The sequence below is a fragment of the Anomaloglossus baeobatrachus genome, chromosome 3 (genome assembly GCF_048569485.1).
Source record: "Anomaloglossus baeobatrachus isolate aAnoBae1 chromosome 3, aAnoBae1.hap1, whole genome shotgun sequence".
In the NCBI taxonomy this organism is placed as follows: domain Eukaryota; kingdom Metazoa; phylum Chordata; class Amphibia; order Anura; family Aromobatidae; genus Anomaloglossus; species Anomaloglossus baeobatrachus.
In genome coordinates this window covers 181,694,364-181,717,075 of record NC_134355.1, presented here as the reverse complement: position 1 = coordinate 181,717,075, position 22,712 = coordinate 181,694,364, and the positions used below count along the sequence as shown (strand labels likewise).

At 47.1% G+C, this 22,712-nt stretch overlaps 1 protein-coding gene across 1 annotated transcript in view; it reads left to right on the top strand.

The window, feature by feature from the left end:
* Positions 1-22,712, top strand: part of AHCTF1 (AT-hook containing transcription factor 1) — a 253,101-nt gene that overhangs the window by 98,240 nt on the left and 132,149 nt on the right. Inside the window, 4 exon segments of the mRNA XM_075339614.1 lie at positions 1,272-1,459; positions 1,612-1,756; positions 15,801-15,932; positions 21,756-21,897. Coding sequence (XP_075195729.1) covers positions 1,272-1,459; positions 1,612-1,756; positions 15,801-15,932; positions 21,756-21,897 — 607 coding nt within the window.

Below are 22,712 nucleotides of genomic sequence, written 5' to 3'. Positions count from 1 at the left end.
TGTCTGCGCGGTCCCCACAGGGACACAGAGTACCTCCATGTAGCAGGGCCATGTCCCTGAAGATACTCCGCTCCATGTCCAGCAGATACCAGGGGCTGTGGATGGAGCACGGTCTCAGTGCCTGGAGACCGATAGAATCCCACTTCACCCAGAGCCCTGTAAAAAGGGATGGGGAAGGAAGCAGCATGTGGGCTCCAGCCTCCGTACCCGCAATGGGTACCTCAACCTTAACAAACACCTCCGACATGAAGTGGGGTGAGAAGGGAGCATGCTGGGAGCCCTGTATGGGCCCTCTTTTCTTCCATCCGACATAGTCAGTAGCTGCTGCTGACTAAACAGTGGAGCTATGCGTGGATGTGTTGCCTCCTTCGCACAAAGCACAAAACTGGTGAGCCAGTGATCCCACTGGGGGTGTATAGCCAGAAGGGGAGGGGCCTTACACTTTTAAGTGTAATACTTTGTGTGGCCTCCGGAGGCAATAGCTATACACCCAATTGTCTGGGTCTCCCAATTAGGAGCGAAAAAGAAATGTTATTTCTAATGATTTTGTGTGATAAAATGATCTGGTTTAAGGGCATGAAAATTCAAAGTTCAAAAATTGCCAGTTTTTTGGGGGTTTTTTGTCAATTTTTTTTTTTTTTTTTTTTTTTTTTTTTTTTTTTTTTTTTTTTATAAATGCAAATTGTATGAACCAAAATTTACCATTAACATGAAGTACAATGTGTCACAGAAACTCATTGTCAGAATCACTGGGAAGTTTTGATGTGTTAGGTTTTTACCGGGTAAAGGTACACTGGTCAGAAAGGTGAAAACCGATTTCGGCGTGAAGGACAGTATGACTGTTCAAACCAAGTACAGGCACTCGGTGCTTCATTGCAGGCCAGCCATTTAAATACACCTTCCCACCTGCTTGGTTGCCATCTATCTTATCCCTTTTTTGGATCTATGAAGCCAGAGCTGTCAATCTAAGAGGGGAAGGTGGAGATAGATGGGAAGGTGTATTTTTGCCATGCCATGATGCATGAAGCGCCTGTGCTTGGTTTGAACAGTCATTCTGTGCTGACATAGGTCTGTCAAATTATATTCTCCCCCTTTTCCTGCAGCTGCTCGTGGCACAGTGAGTGGCCGTAATTCTTCTCCCCACCTATTAAGTAACACATCCTGCAGAGAAGTCAATCAAGTTATTACCTTTTATATTTGCAGATTAAATGTTTTGGAGCTGACCAGTTCTCTAAGAATGCAAACCAGATCTTTTTTTTTTCCACTTCTAGAATTCAGTGGACTGTCTTCTCCATCCTTCCACAAGTAAGGTAATGTCTTGGCAGCACAATCTGATTATAGAGACCTTAATGTGCCAAGGAGACCACAGACAGGCCCTACGCTATATTCAAGTAATGAAGCCTCCAATATCTAACAGTGCCGAGGTCAAACTTCACATGACTGTATTTTTAGCAAATCGGTAAGTCTTTTGTTGTCTTTGTCAGGTATTTATTTCTCTTTTGCTTTTGAGCTTTCTGCATATGCAGTTAAAAAATCATAATGAAATGTTTCTGCAACTATGTCTTCTCTTATCCACTGGCTGCATATTTAATGACATCTCACAATTTTTAGGCACATTTTTGAGGCCTGGAATCTGCAAAAGCTCCACTCGAGTCGATTGAATGTTGAAGAGCTGCTGAAACACATGTATGAAACATGTCAAGAAATGGGGCTTATGGAAGATTTGCTGAAGCTCACCTTCACAAATTCTGAGCAAGTAAGAGGCCATAAAGTCAGCGTAACCATGATCATAGGAAATTACTTCATAATGCTTATCTGCCAATACATACACCAAATATTTGGATAATAGTAAATGCGTTGTACTGACAATCTGTATTAACCTCTTCCCAACATAATTGGGAATAACATTGCAGGTATAGGAGTAATTCCCAGTGCAAAACTTCAAAAACCTTGTTATCTATACAATATATAAATGTGGTATTTATGGAATCCTGCTGACCTGAACAGTGAAATTGTCATAGGGAAGAGCGTGGGGAAAAAGTTTTTTATAAAATGCACCAGATTATTAAATGCCCCGGATTATAAGATGCACCCCAAATTTAGAGGGGGGAAAAAAGTGGGGTCCGTCTTCCAGGGCTGTGGAGTCAGTCGGAGCTCATTTTGGTGGAGTCGGTATAAAATGCACAGACTCCGACTCCTAAAATATATAATAAATTGGGGACAGTAGTGCAATGCAGAATGTGCTGAATATTTTACTAAATAATATTTAGTATGCTTATATTTAAGTGAAAAAATTTATTGTAGTACAATGTGAACATTAGACATTTAATTATTTTTATGATACAATAAAGATATTTAGAACATAAAATATATTTATTGGAATACAACTTTAGAACACACAAAACTAATAAATTGTAAATATGTAATACAATATGTAATATGTTATATATATATATGTAATCTAGTGTATATTATAGTGTATTACATATTTACAATTTATTAGAATGTGTTTTAAAGTTGTATTCCAATAAATATATTTTATGTTCTATCCAAATATCTTGATTATTGTATCATAAAAATTATTTAATGTCTGATGTTCACATACACATGTTCATGTATTACAATACATTTTTCACCTAACTATAAGCAATATATGTAGGAGTCTGAGTTGGAGCAAGAGAAATTGAGGAGTCTGAGTCGAAGGTTTGGTTTACCAACTCCACAGCCCTGCCGTCTTCTAATCTGGTGTTGCGGGGGTCACAAAAGGCAGGGGCGGTTGTGGAGCAGGGCGATGCGGTGGGATCCCAGATGCTCAGCGGTGCTGTGAGGCAGAGACTACATCCAGGAATGTAGCTTACTTGGGAGTAAGAATGGTGACAGGAGCGATGCTGTGGGTTCTGTGTTGTGGGCTGGGCGCTGCTTTGTGCTGCAGGGGCTGGGCGGTGAGGCAGGAGACATCCTGTAGATGTCGGCAGTGCGGGATTCAAAGAAAAGGCGCCCGTATTCGGCACGTGTGCAGGCTGAGTTTTCGTCTCACTGATCAGGTGAGATCTCATCTGCGCACGTGCCACCTCTAGGTGCCATTTTCCTTACGTTGTTTGCTGGAACATCAGTGGGCCAGAGGCAGAGCGTGTGCAGAGGAGATTTTGAGCCGAGAGCTCCATCTGCACATGCGCTGTCTCCCGGGCACCATTATTTGAAGACTGCACATCTGACGTCTTCACAGTATGTCCCCTGCCTCACCGCCCGCAGCAGCACATAGTAGTCCATATTGACTGACCGCCTCCTTTTTGTTCATGGTTCTATCTGAATCATCTTTTCAGGAATTTATTATCAGTTTATTAATACAGCTTAAAAAGCAAGCAAAACAAGTTATTTACTCAAAAATGATGACAATACAAACTTCAACTCCTCCTACAAAAAAAAATATCTGATTCGTCAACATTCGGTGCAAATATGGGGGTTTACACATAGCCAGTAGCTTAAAGCTCTAACTGCTAACCCCTCCCCCAGCATTGACTTGTTTGGATGTAGCAGAACACAATTAGAGGGTGCATGTCTCCAGATGCATAAGCTGGGCACTGAAATGGGCATCTTCAAAATCTTCTCTTTTGCAGCATCCACTGCATGCCTTTATCAGGAAAGCCCCTATTGCATGAAAATAGTCACTGCGCTTTTTTTAGATTGTCGCTCACTAATTTAGATAAATTTCCACAGTTAAAATTTTCATGTGGTCACTTTGGGGGGGTTTCCAGCTGCTTTGGCACCTATTTCAGTCAAAATTGCTCTCCAAAAATCATGTTGGCGCTATAGAAATAAAACTATTATTATTATTATTATTATTATTATTATTATTATTATTATGTTGCCCCATACCTTGCAATCCCTATCTTGTCCAACCACACAAGGGGTTTTGCCATGTTCAGGAGAAATTGCGCAACAAATTGAGGTTCATTTTCCAATATTACTCCTTGCAAAATAGAAACATTTGAGGCTAAAGCAACATTTTAGTGGGGGGGAAAAATGTAATCTTTCGCTTTAGGCGTTCAGGTGCCTAACCTAAATTTATAGAAAGTTTCTGACAGCAGTTTGGAAATTGTCTAGGCGTGCCGTTTTTAAAATGGTGTCACTTCTGAGTTCTCCAATAAATTTATATTTCTTTATCGCTCCTAATTGGGAGACCCAGACAATTGGGTGTATAGCTACTGCCTCCGGAGGCCACACAAAGTATTACACTTAAAAGTGTAAGGCCCCTCCCCTTCTGGCTATACACCCTCCCGTGAGATCACGGGCTCCTCAGTTTTCATGCTTTGTGCGAAGGAGGCACACATACACGCATAGCTCCACTGTTTAGTCAGCAGCAGCTGCTGACTATGTCGGATGGAAGAAAAGAGGGCCCATATGGGACCCCCAGCATGCTCCCTTCTCACCCCACTTTTGTCGGCGGTGTTTGTTAAGGTTGAGGTACCCATTGCGGGTACAGAGGCTGGAGCCCACATGCTGCATCCTTCCCCATCCCCCTTAGGGCTCTGGGTGAAGTGGGATTTACCGGTCTCCAGGCACAGAGACCGTGCTCCGTCCACAGCCCCTGGGGAATATGCTGGATATGGAGCGGAGTATCGTCAGGGACAGGGCCCTGCTACGCCAAGGTACTCTGTGTCCCCGTACAGTCCGCGCGCACACTGCAGCTTGCTGGGTGTGTTAGTGCGCCGGGGACAACAGCGCTGCGCGCTGGTGCCATTCCTATCTACAGCTTGCTGAGAGGGGACATGTATGTGAAACTGCCGCGCGGCCGCTGTTGTCAGTTTTTGCTGCGGCGCGGCTGGGACTTGTGGTGCGCCGGGGACTTCCGCGCTGGCCGTGCATATATCACGGCCGCGCTTATTACTAGAGTCCCCGGCTTTTGCGGCCTAGTTTCACTTCGTTCCCGCCCCCAGGCCTGCCAGTCAGGGGAAGGGCGGGATGCTGTACAGATTGTCAGCGCAGAGGGCTGGAGTCTGCTTTGCATACTCCAGCCCTCACACTGGGCACAGTGGGACGCCAGTTTCCCGCACTTTTGTTTGAGGCACGCCCACGATCCACCTCTCTTCTCAGGACGCCGGCAGCCATTCCTGTGTGCAGTCTGAGCTGGAGAGAGGTGACTGGGAGACCCAGACACGGGATTCTGGTGCCCACACACCCGCTTTTCAGCGGGCGGTAAGCTGCCCTCAAGGGCTGACCCCCACTGGTGCCGAAGTGTATATTGAATGTTATGCTTACAGCTTTACATTGCACTGTACGGTCACTAGGGATCCTCTGCTATATACTCTCCTAGATTCTCAGAGGACGCAACAGCATGTCGACCGCAAAAAGCAAAGGTGCCAAGGCACAGGCTTTCTATGCTGCTTGTACCGCTTGTGGGGCTGTTCTACCGGCAGGTTCCACTGACCCCCACTGTGTGCAGTGCTCGGCCCCTGTGGCACTTGCTCGGCCGGGGCCTCTGCTGGAGGTGACCCAGGCAGAACCTCCTGTAAATACTGTCCAGGTGACAGGGACGGAGTTTGCAGTCTTTGCTGACAGATTGTCTGTGACTATGACTAAAATTCTTGAAACATTGCAGTCTAGACCAGTACCTCAGGCCATGGGCACTGTTAACTCATTGCTCCCTGGTCCCCCTCAGTCGGAACAGCTCCTGGTTCCGGGGGTGTCTCTTGCATCCCAGGGTGATGGCTCTGACACGGACGACAGTCCCAGACAGCCTAAACGAGCTCGCTATGAGCGACCCTCGACTTCATCACACTGGTCAGGGTCTCAGCAGGACTCTCTGTATGATGAGGCGGAGATAGCTGATCAGGATTCTGATCCTGAAACCGCTCTCAATTTGGATACACCAGATGGTGACGCCATAGTGAATGATCTTATAGCGTCCATCAATAAAATGTTGGACATTTCTCCCCCTGCTCCTCCTGTGGAGGAGACAGCTTCACAGCAGGAGAAATTCCATTTCAGGTATCCCAAGCGTAAGTTAAGTGTATTTCTGGACCACTCTGACTTTAGAGAGGCAATCCAGAAACACCACGCTTATCCGGATAAGCGTTTTTCCAAGCGGCTTAAGGATACACGTTATCCTTTTCCCCCAGACGTGGTCAAGGGCTGGACCCAGTGTCCCAAGGTGGACCCTCCAATCTCCAGGCTTGCAGCTAGATCCTTAGTTGCAGTGGAAGATGGGGCGGCACTTAAAGATGCCACTGACAGACAGATGGAGCTCTGGTTGAAATCCATCTATGAAGCTATCGGCGCGTCGTTTGCTCCAGCATTCGCAGCCGTATGGGCACTCCAAGCTATTTCAGCTGGTCTTGCACAGGTTGACACGGTCACTCGTGCATCTGCTCCGCAGGTGGCACCCTTAACCTCTCAAATGTCTGCATTTGCGTCTTACGCGATTAATGCTGTCCTAGACTCTACGAGCCGTACGGCAGTGGCGTCCGCCAACTCCGTAGTTTTACGCAGAGCCTTGTGGTTAAGAGAATGGAAGGCAGATTCTGCTTCCAAAAAGTGTTTAACCAGTTTGCCTTTTTCTAGTGACCGACTGTTTGGGGAGCGCTTAGATGAGATCATTAAACACTCCAAGGGTAAAGATTCATCTTTACCTCAGCCCAGACAAAATAAACCCCAACAGAGGAGAGGACAATCGGGGTTTCGGTCCTTTCGAGGCTCAGGCAGGTCCCAATTCTCCTCGTCCAAAAGGTCTCAAAAGGATCAGAGGAGCTCAGATTCTTTGCGAGCTCAGTCACGCCCAAAAAAGACAGCCGGAAGACCCGCTACCAAGGCGGCTTCCTCATGACTTTCGGCCTCCTCTCTCCGCATCCTCGGTCGGTGGCAGGCTCTCCCGCTTTGGCGACATTTGGCTGCCACAGGTCCAAGACCGTTGGGTGAGAGACATTCTGTCTCACGGGTACAGGATAGAGTTCAGTTCTCGTCCTCCAACTCGCTTCTTCAGAACTTCTCCACCTCCCGACCGAGCCGATGCTCTGCGGCTGGCGGTGGCCACTCTAAGAGCGGAAGGAGTGGTGACCCCCGTTCCTCTTCTGGAACAAGGTCACGGTTTTTACTCCAATTTGTTTGTGGTGCCAAAAAAGGACGGGTCTTTCCGTCCTGTTCTGGACCTAAAACTGCTCAACAAGCATGTGAAGACCAGGCAGTTCCGGATGGAATCCCTCCGTTCCGTCATCGCCTCAATGTCTCAAGGAGATTTCCTAGCATCAATAGACATCAAAGATGCTTATCTCCACGTGCCGATTGCTCCAGAGCACCAGCGTTTTCTATGCTTCGTTATAGGAGACGAACACCTTCAGTTCGTAGCCCTGCCTTTCGGTTTGGCGACAGCTCCAAGGGTCTTCACCAAGGTCATGGCAGCAGTAGTTGCAGTCCTGCACTCTCAGGGTCACTCTGTGATCCCTTACCTGGACGATCTACTTGTCAAGGCACCCTCTCAAGAGGCATGCCAAAACAGCCTGAACGTTGCACTGGAGACTCTCCAGAGTTTCGGGTGGATCATCAACTTTTCAAAGTCAAAGCTCACCCCGACCCAATCGATAACATACCTTGGCATGGAGTTTCATACTCTCTCAGCGATAGTGAAGCTTCCGCTGGACAAACAGCGTTCACTACAGACAGGGGTGCAATCTCTCCTTCAAGGCCAGTCACACCCCTTGAGACGCCTCATGCACTTCCTAGGGAAGATGGTAGCAGCAATGGAGGCAGTCCCTTTCGCGCAGTTTCATCTGTGTCCACTACAATGGGACATTCTCCGTCAATGGGACGGGAAGTCTACGTCCCTCGACAGGAACGTCTCCCTTTCTCAGGCGGCCAAGGAATCCCTTCAGTGGTGGCTTCTTCCCACCTCATTGTCAAAGGGAAAGTCCTTCCTACTCCCATCCTGGGCGGTGGTCACGACGGACGCGAGCCTGTCAGGGTGGGGAGCAGTCTTTCTCCACCACAGGGCTCAGGGTACGTGGACTCAGCAAGAGTCCACCCTTCAGATCAATGTTCTAGAAATCAGAGCAGTGTATATTGCCCTACAAGCCTTCCAACAATGGCTGGAAGGCAAGCAGATCCGAATTCAGTCGGACAACTCCACAGCGGTAGCATACATCAACCACCAAGGTGGCACGCGCAGTCGGCAAGCCTTCCAGGAAGTCCGACGGATTCTAACGTGGGTGGAAGACACGGCTTCCACCATTTCCGCAGTTCACATCCCAGGCGTGGAAAACTGGGAAGCAGACTTCCTCAGTCGCCAGGGTATGGACGCAGGGGAATGGTCCCTTCACCCGGACGTTTTTCAGGAGATCTGTCGCCGCTGGGGGGTGCCGGACGTCGACCTGATGGCGTCACGGTACAACAACAAGGTCCCGGCTTTCATGGCACGGTCTCACGATCACCGAGCTCTGGCGGCAGACGCCTTAGTTCAAGATTGGTCGCAATTCCGGCTACCTTATGTGTTCCCACCTCTGGCATTGTTACCCAGAGTGCTGCGCAAGATCAGGGCCGACTGCCGTCGCGCCATCCTCGTCGCTCCAGACTGGCCGAGGAGATCGTGGTACCCAGATCTGTGGCACCTCACGGTAGGCCAACCATGGGCACTACCAGAACGACCAGACTTGCTATCTCAAGGGCCGTTTTTCCACCTGAATTCTGCGGCCCTGAACCTGACTGTGTGGCCATTGAGTCCTGGATCCTAGCGTCTTCAGGATTATCTCGAAATGTTATTACCACCATGAGGCAGGCTAGAAAACCATCCTCCGCCAAGATCTACCACAGGACGTGGAAGATATTCTTATCTTGGTGCGCGGCTCAGGGAGTTCCTCCCTGGCCTTTTGCATTGCCTACTTTTCTTTCCTTCCTACAATCCGGGTTGGAAAAAGGTTTGTCGCTCAGCTCCCTTAAAGGACAAGTCTCAGCGCTATCTGTATTTTTTCAGAAGCGACTAGCACGACTTCCTCAGGTACGCACGTTCCTGCAAGGGGTTTGTCATATCGTCCCTCCTTACAAGCGGCCGTTAGAGCCCTGGGATCTGAACAAGGTTCTAATTGCTCTCCAGAAGCCGCCTTTCGAGCCTATGAAGGATGTTTCCCTTTCTCGTCTTTCACAGAAAGTGGCTTTTCTAGTAGCGGTCACGTCTCTTCGGAGAGTGTCCGAGCTAGCGGCGCTCTCATGCAAATCTCCCTTCCTGGTGTTTCACCAGGACAAGGTGGTTCTACGTCCGGTCCCTGAGTTTCTCCCTAAGGTGGTATCTCCCTTTCATCTCAATCAGGATGTCACATTACCTTCCTTGTGTCCTCATCCAGTTCATCAATTTGAGAAAGGTTTGCATTTGTTGGATCTGGTCAGAGCACTCAGGATCTACATTTCCCGCACGGCGCCCATACGCCGCTCGGATGCACTCTTTGTCCTTGTCGCTGGTCAGCGTAAAGGGTCGCAAGCTTCCAAATCCACCCTAGCTCGGTGGATCAAGGAACCAATTCTTGAAACCTACCGTTCTGCGGGGCTTCCGGTTCCTTCAGGGCTGAAGGCCCATTCTACCAGAGCCGTGGGTGCGTCCTGGGCTTTACGGCACCAGGCTACGGCTCAGCAGGTGTGCCAGGCGGCTACCTGGTCGAGTCTGCACACCTTTACCAAGCATTATCAGGTGCATACCTACGCTTCGGCGGACGCCAGCCTAGGTAGACAAGTCCTTCAGGCGGCGGTTGCCCACCTGTAGGACAGGGCTTTTTGACGGCCCTATCACGAGGTATTCTTTTACCCACCCAGGGACTGCTTTTGGACGTCCCAATTGTCTGGGTCTCCCAATTAGGAGCGATAAAGAAGGGAATTTTGTTTACTTACCGTAAATTCCTTTTCTTCTAGCTCCAATTGGGAGACCCAGCACCCGCCCTGTTTTCTTAGGGATTTTTGGTTTTTTCGAGTACACATGTTGTTCATGTTGAATGGTTTCAGTTCTCCGATGTTTCTTCGGATTGAATTTGTCTTTAAACCTGTTATTGGCTTTCCTCCTTCTTGCTTTTGCACTAAAACTGAGGAGCCCGTGATCTCACGGGAGGGTGTATAGCCAGAAGGGGAGGGGCCTTACACTTTTAAGTGTAATACTTTGTGTGGCCTCCGGAGGCAGTAGCTATACACCCAATTGTCTGGGTCTCCCAATTGGAGCTAGAAGAAAAGGAATTTACGGTAAGTAAACAAAATTCCCTTCATTGTGTCCCTAAAAGTAACTTCAAAAATAGACTTTGTAAATTTCTATGAAAAATTGCTGCTAAACTTTGAAACGTTCTAACATCCAAACAAAATAAAAGAACTTTGGACTTAAACTGTCGTGACTTAAAAATTCAGAGTTTCAGAATTCCTAATTTTAATCTTTTAAAGGGAAATCTACCTCAGGATTTTTACGACATGATTTAGGAGCAGAGATCCTCATTCCAGCAATATTACATTTAATTTACTGAGTGGTACAGTTTTGATTGAAAACTTTATCTGCTGCAGATTGGCAGCTGTGTACACTGAGCAAAAGTGGCCAATCAATCTGGGGGCGTGGTTGGACTACCTTGCAGCACTCCTCACTGGCAGCCAGATTAATTTGTCAGTCTCCACAAGAAGTTTTTCCTTTTAGAATTGTCACTTGAAAAAAATGTTATTTCTCTGACGCCTCATTGGGGGACACAGGACCATGGATGTTATGCTGCTTATCCATAGGAGGACACTAAATAGATTCAAAGATGTTAGCTCCTCCCCTGCAGTATACACCTCCTGGCCCAGCCAGGCTACTTCAGTTTTAGCTTAGTGTCTATAGGAGGCACATCTCTGCAGACTACTGCAGCAAGAATTTTTTTGTTTTTAGAGGGCGACTGTTCCTTTTGGGGACCGATTTTTCCCAAAACCATCAACAGGCGGGAACGCTGAGTGTCGCCTCCCCGTACCCCCTCCTGCGACTTTGGATCCTGGGCTGTTACTCACTGGACGACAGGTCTCATGGCACTGATTTTCCAGGGCAGATGAAAGCTTCCTCAGTCGCTCTTGCAGGATCTGAGTTGATTAGGTTCTGGGTGAGTTATAGCCTCACTTGCACATTAGCTGTGCAGAGCATTGCTCCCTCATTACAATCCGTTTGTGGCTCATCAGCCAGAGGCTGCAGTCACATGTTTTATGCCCTGCACAACTACAGCAACAACCATAAGACTTTTAATGCATCCTGCCACGCTGAGCTACTAGGGGATGATAGCACCTCTTCCTTCTGTGAGTCCGGTGCCCCTGTAGCTCCCCCCCGCCACCACCGCAGCAACCGCTGCCAGCCCAGAGCCTACAGCTCCCAGTCCCCCGGAATGGGCACAGTTCCCAGAACCTGGGCTGGCTATGCAACATCGTCCTCACACCCCTCGGGGCCCCTGGACAGAACGCAGCCTGATGACACCTCTATAGAGGGTCCTTCTGATAAGAATCAGCCCTCTGCTTCACCTGTTGCAGATCAGAAAAAGGGCATGACTCCCATGGTTCTCCCTCTGGGGTACACAGATGGGGTTCTCCCACGTGTTCCGCTGTCTCTGAAGAGCCGGAGGAAGGGGAATGATGTTTGTACCGGGATGATTCCTTAGTTTCAACCTCCCCGAGCGATCAAGCTGCGATGGACTCCCTGATTGCAGCAATCAACCAAAACTCTGCATGTGGAAGATCTCCCATTCACTACTGACCCTGCGGTCTCCTTTTTAAAAGGGTGAAGAAACCTCAAACAAACAAAAAAAAGGGTTTTTTTGACGCCGCTTCGGTATCCGTAAACTCATGGAGTCCCGGTACCCCTTTGGCTTAGCTGTCTCTAAGGGCTGGCCCGATCCGGCCTCGGTGGACCCTCACCTGGCTTCCGCCTGCCTGAAGGACCCTCCTGTCTCACTTGATGGATCCTCCTTCAAGGACTCGACTGACAGACAAGTGGAGCAGCTCGATCGCTCTGCCTTGAGGCTGCGGGTCCCTCTCCCCTTCCGTGTGGGTCGCACAGGCACCAGGACTACCAGTTTCCCTCAGACCCTCACAGATGTAACAGTTCACATTGCTGCGGCGGCAGAGTACCTCATGCAGGCCTCCCTCGACGCTGCTACCTGCGCAGTTATTGCCGCCTCAAATACCATAGCCATTTGTAAGGCCCTCTGGTTCCGATAATGGAGAGCGGACTCTGTCTTTAAGAAGCCTCTCACAGTACTCCTTTCCAGACCGATGGTTTGCCGATCGTCGGGACAGGCTTTTTTTTTTTTTTGTCTGACTCCACAGGAGGGTAAAAGTACCTCCCTCCCCCAACTGTAGCCCAGGATGGTTTTTACTAGACATGCAGGGCCCGGCTTCTCAGCCCTCCCCGAGTCCACCTCGTCCTGGCAGTCTAGACAAAGACCGAGGAGTCTCGTCCTCCTCCATCTGGGCTGCCACCTCAGACCCCAAATGGGTGCGATACCTTGTGTCTTCTGGTTACCACATTGAATTCCGAACCCGATCCCCTGGTCGGTTTTTTTTCTCTCAAACCCCCCCAAAGGCTCCAAAACACCGCGAGGCCTTCTCAGCGATCCACTCCCTCCAAACGGCGGGGGTGATGGTACCTGTTCCGGACAGCGAGAGGTTCAAGGCCTTCTATTCCAACCTCTCGTGGTCCCCAAAAAAGGACGGGTCAGTTCAACCCATCCTGGACCTCTAACACATGAGCAAACGTGCACGTAAGGAGATTCAACGTAATGGAATTCCTAGGGTCCATTTTTACCTTTATGGTCGAAGGAGAATTCCTTGCCTCCCTAGCTATCAGGGACGCGTAACTGCACATACCCATCGCTCCAGCTCATCAATTGTTCCTCCACTTCGCTGTTCAGGACTTTTTTTTTTCATTTGTGGCCCTACCCTCGGCTCTGCCACAGCACCAAGGGTCTTAACAAAGGTCATGGCGGCCGCCATGAGTGCCCTTCACGCCAAGAGTGGCTGTTCTGCCTTGCTTGAATGACCTCAAGGGCTCAACCAGCGTCCGGATCTCTGTGGGCACCCTATCCCGCTTAGGGCGGCTTCTGACTCCAGTCAAATCATCCCCGGTCTCGTCAAAATCCGACACCTCCCTGGGCATGTCTCTGGACACCCTTCGGGGCTTGATATTTCTCCCTCAAGACAAGGCGACCGCTCTACAACAAGCGGTACACTGCCTTCTACATACTCCTCTCGCTCCATACGATTCAGTATGAGTGCTAGGTAGGATATCAGCGGCTATAGTGTCAGTGCTGCTCGCTTAGCCACACCACCGACAACTTCAGCTTGCGCTTCTAGCTGCCTGGGACAAGAGCCCCTTTTTTTTCCTTGGATGAACTTTTCACCTGACACCTTCAGTCAGGTATGCGCTTTGCTGGTGGCTTCAGTCCTCTTCCATATCGAGAAGGAGTTTTTCTCCCCCCAAGTGGACTGGCTACTCCTGACCACGGACGCCAGCCTCTTAGTCTGGGGAGCAGCGCACTGGCTCCACACTGATTGGGGACGTTGGACGCCCCAGGAGTCTTCCCTTCCCAGAAATCATCCTGAAAATCAGCGCGATCTTTCTCGCGCTCAGGTCATTTCCCCCTTCTGCTAGCAGGTCGTTTGATTTGGGTCCAATTGATCTAGGCCACAGCTGTTGCATTGTCCAATCTGCAGGGAAGTACCAGCAGCAAGACAGCTTATCTCTAGGTCCTCAGGATCCTCACCTGGGCCAAATCGACGAGGGTCTGTGTTTTCAGCGTTACACATACCGGGAGTAGAGAACTGGGCGGCGGACCTTCTAAGTCGCCAAGGCCTGGCCACCGGAGAGTGGTTTCTCCACCCAGAAGTGTTCCCACACATCTGCACTCGCTGGGGTACACCAGATGTGAATTTAATGTTCTCAAGGTTGAACGCAAAGGTACCCGCGTTCTTAGCCAGGTCACGTGATCCACAGTCAATCGGCGCGGATGCTCTAGTCTCCTGAAGTCGCTTCCGTCTACCTTACATGTTTTTCGCCTCTGCCTCTGCTGCCGCGAGTAATCAGGAAGATCAAGGCAGGAGGAGTCCCGGTGATACTAATAGCACCGGACTAGCCCAGGTGCGCCTGGTATGCCGAATTAGTACAATTGCTTATGGCGCCTCGTAAGCATCCCAGACCTGCTGACCCAAGGGCCCATTTCCCATCAGAACTCCAGAGCACTGAAGCTGACGGCTTGGCCATTGAGACCTAGACTTTAACAAGAGCGAGATTCTCTCCCGTGGTAATCTCCACCATGTACAGTGCCCGAAAGCCGGCCTTCATCCCGTATTTACCACCGTACGTGGAAAACGTTCCTTTCCCAGTGCAGGGAATCTAATGTCCAACCTAATGCCTCTGGCGATCCCCAGAATTCTTGATTTTTATTTTTGCAGTCAGGTTGCAAAAGGGGATTGCCCTCAGCTCCCTTAAGGGGCAGGTTTCATCTCTCTCAATATTCTATCAATGCAATCTGCAAGTCTAGATTTTCCTCAAGGGCGTTTCCCATCTAGTTCCGCCGTCCAAACGGTCGCTGGACCCATGGGACCTCAATCTCGTTTTGGACGGTATCCAGAGGTCCCCCTTTGAACCTCTTAAGGAATCTTCTCTTGCTCTTCTCTCCTGGAAGGTAACATTCTTAGTGGCGATTTACGTCCATCAGACACGTTTCGGAACTGGCAGCACTCTTGCCGCGAACTCTTTCTGATCTTTTTCATCAGGACAATCCCTTCCGGATTTTCTTCCGAAGGTTACTTCCCCGTTTCATATAAACGAGGACATTGTTCTGCCTTCCTTTTTGTCCACCCAGTCCATAGGGTGGAAAGGTTCCTATATTCGCTAGACCTTGTGAGGGCTCTCAGATATTACGTACCCAGGACAGCCCCTTTAGGAACATGGACTCCTTGTTCGTCATTTCTGAAAGGCCTAAGAAAGGAGAGGCAGCTTCATAGGAAACGCTGGCTTGCTGGATTCGCTCTGCGATCCAGGAGGTCTACCACTTGAAACTCGCACCCATTCCTAGTGGGCTGCGAACTTATTCCACGCGAGCAGTTGGCGCCTCTTGGGCATCAGGCTTCAGTGGAACAGGGGTGTAAGGCTGCGACCTGGTCTTGCCTACGTACTGTTTCAAAGCATTACTGAGTCCATACTGAGGCTGAGGCAAACCTAGGTAGGAAAATTTCTGCAAACGATAGCCAGGAGCGCCTACTCAGATAGGAACTCCACTATCTGGGACTGGTTCCTAGTCCTTGGGTTGCGTCGTCTTTTTATTTTTTATTTTTTTATTTTTTATTTTTTCCCACCCATGGACTGCTTTAGGACGTCCCATGGTCCTGTGTCCCCCAATGAGGCGTCAGAGAAACACGGATTTTTGTGTACTCACCATAAAATCGTTTTCTCTTAGCCATCATTGGGGGCACGGCACCCTCCCTGTTGCCCTGTTGGGCTTTAGCTTTTTTCTCTCTCAGTACTTTTGTTATGAGTATTCACTCACGGTTTTTGTTACTTGTTCTCCTACTGCTTGTGTACTAAAACTGAAGTAGCCTGGCTGGGCCAGGGGGTGTATACTGCAGGGGAGGAGCTAACATCTTTGCATCTACTTAGTGTCCTCATATGGATAAGCAGCATAACATCCATGGTCCTGTGTCCCCCAATGATGGCTAAGAGAAAACTATTTTACGGTGAGTACACAAAAATCCGTTTATTCCGGTGAGATCTGTGTTTGAGGCAGGAGCGAATGTTTGTTTTTTCATTGAGCTATAATGAATCTTTACTTCAATTCTAGGATTACTTGCATACATACTTGCACACAAATGGAGGCGTTCAAAATCAGGAGATCTTGTTGGTACATCATTTACAGAGAGCAAATTACATCCCAGCGCTGCAGCTGAACCAGTCACTGAAAAATTATCACCTAGTAAGTCCTTGTGATTGATCTTAGAAACTTATGATACTTATTTTATGTAAGTAATGAAATTAAGTGACGGTATTTCCATAAATGTGGCTTTTCAAGATTTTGTCCAGTGACAGGCACTCTACATTTCAGATATGGTTTCTGACCAATGTATCTTAACACTGAGGTGAAGTGCCAGCCCTGAATACATGCCTTATAATGCCACATTGAAGGGTATAAACTCTTGCAGCTTCTCCCAAATTTAGATTGTGTGTGTCTGTTTCCAATGTTTCTCAGATCTTTACTATATTAACCCCATTACGACCGCATTACGTTTTAAAACGGCACCATAAAAGGGTACTTATTCCTTTCTGCCGTTTTAAAACTGCGGGCAGAAAAAAGTGTATAGCGCCCCCCAGCGTCAGAAAATCTCTGGGGTTTCAGCTACCGGGGGTAGCTGAGACCCTGGAGATCATGATTCGGGCCGGTTTTTCCGGTCCCCAGTCACGTGATGACCGGTATACACCGTATACCGATCATCAAGTTATAGTAAATGACCGCGCCGGTAAAAAATGATTTATCTCCCATCTGGCATGATCAAACATGTCAGATGGGAGATGAATCTCTTTCTCGGTTCCCTCCGGTCCCCCGGTGTCCCCAAAGTGCCCCCTCCCCCGACCCCCAACCCCCTCCCGAAAAGCCAAGATGGCCGCGCGCACCGCCGAGCACAGCCGCGCGCCGGCCGCATTCACACTGTTCCTATGGTTTCTGTCGTATGTGCCATAACACATGCGACAGAAACCTGCTCCCCAGGCCCTGCCAAGTCACCCCCTATCCCCACCCTGGTGTTCCCCGGTGTCCTACATACCTGTCGGAGCGCTGATCCCCCGCGGCCCCCTCCTCCGGCTCCTTCACAGCAGACGCCGGTCACATGTGCCGAGCAGCTGACAGCTTCCTGTGTTCAGGACGCTGGCTGCTGCTGCTCGGCACACTGCAGCTGTGACCCAGGGAGGGTGGGTGCAGATTCATTGCACCCACTCTCCTCAAATGGAGGGTCCTCACACCTAGAAAATGGGGGATACGTTCCCTGAACGTGTCCCCCATATTCTAGAAGGTCCAGAGTCGACGTGGGACGTCCAAATGGATTACAGCGGATTTTTTTTTCTTTTCATTAAATTGGCTAATCAGGGAATGTTTTTGGAGTGTTTTTTCAAATAATTTTTTTTTTGTTGTCAATTTTTTTTTTTATTACTGTCAATTAGTTATGTCGGGTATCTGATAGACGACGTGACATAACTAATTGCTGGGCTTGATGCCAGGTGACATTACACATCTGGTATCAACCCCATTTATTACCCCGTTAGCCACCGCACCAGGGCGCGGGATGAGCTGGGGCGAAGCGCCAGAATTGGCGCATCTAATGGATGCGCCATTTCTGGGGCGGCTGCGGCCTGCTATTTTTAGGCTGGGAAGAGTCCAATAACCATGGCTCTTCCCATCCTGAGAATACCAGACCCCAGCTGTCAGCTTCACCTTGGCTAGTGATCTAATTTGGGGGGACCCCACGTTTGTTTTGTTTTTTTTTTATTATTTATTTATAAATAATTAAAAAAAAAAAACAGCTTGGGGAGCCCTCCAAATTGATCACCAGACAAGATGAAGCTGTCAACTGTGGTTTGCAGGCTACAGCTGTGTGCTTTACCCTAGCTGGCTATCAAAAATAGGGGGGACCCCACGTCATTTATTTTAATTATTTTTTTTTCTTTTGGGCTAAATACAAGGCTAGGCACCCTTTAGTGTCACATGAAAGGCACTAAAGGGCGCCAGCTTAGAATCTGCAGAGGGGGGTGGACATGTGTTTGACATCTATCCATTCATCCATTGTAGCATTTTACGCTGTGTGCCCACAATCAGGGTTTGCAGCGTTTTGGGCGCAGAGTGTTTTCCCTGTGTCCATAACGCTGCGTTGTGCAGTAGAAGCACAGTGGAAGGATTTTTAGAAATCCCGTGCCCACTGTGTTTCTTTTCTCTGCAGCATAAACCGACCTGTGGCGCAGCTTCCCGAGCCTCAGCATGTCAATTTATGCTGCGGAGATGAGTGTTTTCTGCAGGTAGAATAGAGCCAAAGTCCACAGCAGCCTGAACCCAAATCGTGGGCATGGGCAGCTGCGTTCTCCCGTGGACAACACTCACATCTCTGCAGGAAGGCTGACACTGTGTACTAGCAACATTTTTGTGAAGTACCTGTGGATTCAAAATGCTTACTATACTCCTGAATAAAATCCTTGAGGGGTCTAGTTTCCAAAATGAGGTCACTTGTGGGGGGTTTCTGATGTATAGGTACCCAAGGGACCCTGCTAATGTGACATGGTGCGCGCAATTTACTTCAACTTTTCCAAAATTCAAATGGTGCTCCTTCCATTCCAAGCCCTCCCATTTATCCAAACAAAGGTTTTTGGCCACATGTGGGGTATCCCTGCGCTCACAAGAAATTAGATAACAACCTGTGGAGTACACGTTTTGTTATTGCCTCTTGAAAAAGTGAGAAATGTGTCGCTAAATCAACATTTTTGTGAAATAAATGAAAATTTCAATATGGCAACCTAAGCTTATCAAATTCTGTGAAGTATTCGTGGATTCAAAATGCTCAATATACACCTCGATAAAAGCCTTGAGGTGTCTTGTTTCCAGAATGGGGTCACTTGTGGGGGACCTCCACTGTTTAGGCACCTTAGGGGTTTTCCAAATGTGACATAGCGTCCGCTAATTATTCCAGCCAATTGTTCAGTCAAATGGCACTTTTACCCTTCCGAGCCCTGCTGTGCAACAGTTGATTTCCACCACACATAAGGTATCACCAAACTCAGGAGAAATTGCACAATAAATTTTATGCTGATAGTTTTCCGTGTACTCTTGTTAAAAAAAAAGCTATCAGCATAAAATTTATTGTGCAATTTCTCCTGAGTTTGGTGATACCTTATGTGTGGTGGAAATCAACTGTTTGGGCACACTGCAGGGCTCGGAAGAGAAGGCGTGCAACTTGACTGCAAAATTGGCTGGAATCAATAGCGGACACCATGTTGCATTAGGAGAGCCCCTGAGGTGCCTAAGCAGTGGAGGTCCCCCACAAGTGACCCCATTCTGGAAAATAGACCCCACAAGGAATTTATCTAGATGTTTGGCGAGTACCCTGAACCCCCAGGTGCGTCACAAAAATAAAAAAAAATATATTTTTACCACAAAATTGTTACTTCAACCAGATAGTTTTCCGTGTACTCTTGTTAAAAAAAAGCTATCTGGTTGAAGTAACAATTTTGTGGTAAAAATATATTTTTTTTTATTTTTGTGACGCACCTGGGGGTTCAGGGTACTCGCCAAACATCTAGATAAATTCCTTGTGGGGTCTATTTTCCAGAATGGGGTCACTTGTGGGGGACCTCCACTGCTTAGGCACCTCAGGGGCTCTCCTAATGCAACATGGTGTCCGCTATTGATTCCAGCTAATTTTGCAGTCAAGTTGCACTCCTTCTCTTCCGAGCCCTGCAGTGTGCCCAAACAGTTGATTTCCACCACGTACAAGATATCACCAAACTCAGGAGAAATTGCGCAATAAATTTCATGGTGATTTTTTTCCTCTTACCCTTGTGAAAAAAAAAGCTACCTGGTTGAAGTAACAATTTTGTGGTAAAATTTTATTTTTTTATTTTCATGGCTCAACATTATAAACTTCTGTAAAGCACCTGGGGGTTCAGGGTACTCGCCAAACATCTAGATAAATTCCTTGAGGGGCCTAGTTTCCAATATGGGGTCACTTGTGGTGGTTTTTTGCTGTTTACATACCTTAGGGGTCCTCCAAATGCGACATGGTGCCCGCAATCTTTTTCAGCCAAATTTCCTTTCCAAAATTCAAATATTGCTCCTTCCGTTCCAAGCCCTCCCAATTCTCCAAACAAAGGTTTCAGACCACAAGTGAGGTATCACCGCGCTCATAAAAAAGTGGGTAACAAACATTGGGGTGAAATTTTTGGAATTACCTCTTGAAAAAGTGAAAAAATTGATGCTAAAGCAACATTTTTGAGAAAAAAATGTTCAATGTGACAATGTAACGTTATCAAAATCTGTGAAGTACCTGTGGATCCAAAATGCTCACTATACCCCTAGATAGAAGCCTTGAGGGGTCCACTTTCCAAAATGGCGTCACTTGTGAGGGGTTTCTTCTGTTTAGGTACCTTAGCGGACCTGTAAATGCAACATGGTGCCCGCAATCTATTTCAGCCAAATTTGCTTTCCAAAATTCAAATATTGTTGCTCCTGTTCCGAGCCCTCCCATTTGTCCAAACAAAGGTTTCTGACCACATGTGGGGTATCGGCGCGCTCATAAGAAAGTGGGGAACAAGTTTTGGGGTTCATTTTGTTGTGTTATTTCTTCTAAAAGTGAATAAATTTTGGGGTAGAGCAACATTTTAGGTAAAATTTTATTTTTTGCTTTTTTTTCATTCCACTTAGCTTTAGTTCCTGTGAAGCACCTGAAGGGTTAATAAACTTCTTGGATGTGTTTTTGAGTACTTTGAGGGGTGCTGTTTTGAGAATGGTGTCACTTTTAGGTATTTTCTGTCACTTAGGCCTCTTAAAGTCACTTCAAATGTGATGTGGTCCCTAAAAAAATGGTTTTGTGAATTTTGTTGAAAAAATGGGAAATTGCAGATAAACTTTGACCCCTTTTAACTTCCTAACCCCAAAACATTTTGTTTCAGAAATTGCGCTAATGTAAGGTAGACATGTGGGAAATGTTATTTATTAAATTTATTAACTGTTTTGTGTGACAACTCTCTGGGTTAAGGGCATAAAAATTAAAAGTTTGAAAATTGCAAAATTTTCATCAAATTTCCGATTTTTTTTCACAAATAAAAGCAAAAAATATCGTTCTAAATTTATAACTATCATGAAGTACAATATGTCACGAAAAAACAATGTCAGAATCACCGGGATCCGTTGAAGCGTTCCAGAGTTCTAACCTCATAAAGTGACACTGGTCAGAATTGCAAAAAATGGCCTGGGCATTAAGGACAAAACTGGCTCCGTCCTTAAGGGGTTAAACTGGTTTTCTGTGCTCAATACTTTAGTTACCCAGGCTTGGCTTCTCTAAAAATAATGATCTACCGTACACCTGTGCGGTCACCCCATGGTTCCAGCGCAGGCCGCTTTGTTGTCTGTGCCATCACTGGAATTTACAATGTACACTGGCGTACGCAATACCGGTCTCCTCTGATGTGGATCTTCTCTAGATCCCTTCCTACACTGGTCAAATTATCATTGCGACAAGTGAGTAAAGTGATCTTACTGCTTTCTGAATGCTATATAAGCCTGGCCTGAGGAACAAATCTATCTGATGTTGAGATGTGTAGCTCTGTATTAATTTCCTAAATTCTAATAATTGTGTCTGTTATACATAACTGCTCTTGTATTACCCTCCCTTTTTAAATTTGTATTTTGTTCCTGAGCGGTATACATGGCTTCCTCCTTCTCTCTGGGCAGTTTTCTGTTCCTGCTGCTGCATATCTCCATGCAGCTGCTAACTCTGCAGCGATGTTCCAAAACTAAATTGCAGAGTTGTATGCAGACCTCACAGTAAAATTTGGGCAATTAGGAAGCTATTAATTATGTATTTGTTACATCAATCCCAATTGTATTTCACCATGTAAAGATTGTTACTTTGGGAGTAGAGATTCTGATAATAAAGGGAATCTATTGTATAAGATGCATCTGATAAACGCAGTTTAGGTACAGAGATTATATATATATATATATATATATTTATATTATAATTTTTTTTTTTTTTTTTCTCAGAATGATTTTGACAGACGCCAACGAGAGAGGGCAGCTGCCAGAAAATCTATACTGGACCAGTATGGCAAAATACTCCCAAGTGTGCAGCAAACTCTGGCAAGTGATCATGCCAGACCCTACCCTTCTATTGTGTGGAAGAAAGGTAACTTTAATAGTGTTAACTTTTGGCCGTATGTAATATCCTTTTAACTTTCCCTTCAAAATTAATGAAGGTAAAAATAATGAAATTGCTTATTTTGGTAATTGCAGGAGGTACATGGTTTTCTTGACAGGTGAACTTGATGTTTACTTTTTATTACAAATAATTTTTAAAGGGAACCGGTCATGTTCCGGGATCCTTATTGACCTGCAGGCATAGGGTTAATCTGCACTTTAGTAGCGTTAGGGAGGTGCCCGGCTGCTGTACTGAAAAGGCCAATTCCTGGAGAAAATGAACAGTGTTTCTCCAAGGAGCCGCCGGCCTTCAGTCGCACAGGTATACCAGCTACAATCGCCAGTAAGAGCACTTTGACTGCCATCCAATATTGCAGATATGCAGGTCTACAATATATAGCCTCAAATGTTCTATCCCCTTACTCCCAGTGTTAAATGACAGACCAAGACACCAGGTGGGACTGTTAGATGCACAGGCATGTGACGTACCAACATGCGTGCCCTGGAGAGGACTAACCAAAGTACCAATAGAATTATTTAAATATGTATAGGCAATGTGCATGTCCTGAAAATGAAAAGCTTTATAGTGGATCGGAGTGCATGACCTTGAACTCCAGCTTGATTAAAACAATAAAGCTCCATTTCTTTATCGTTCCTATGGGAGACCCAGACCATGGGTGTATAGCTACTGCCTCCGGAGGACACACAAAGTTACTACACTCAAAACGTGTAGCTCCTCCCTCCTAGCATATACACCCCCTGCTAGCCAGTCCTAGCCAGTTTTCATGCTTTGTGTTTCAGGAG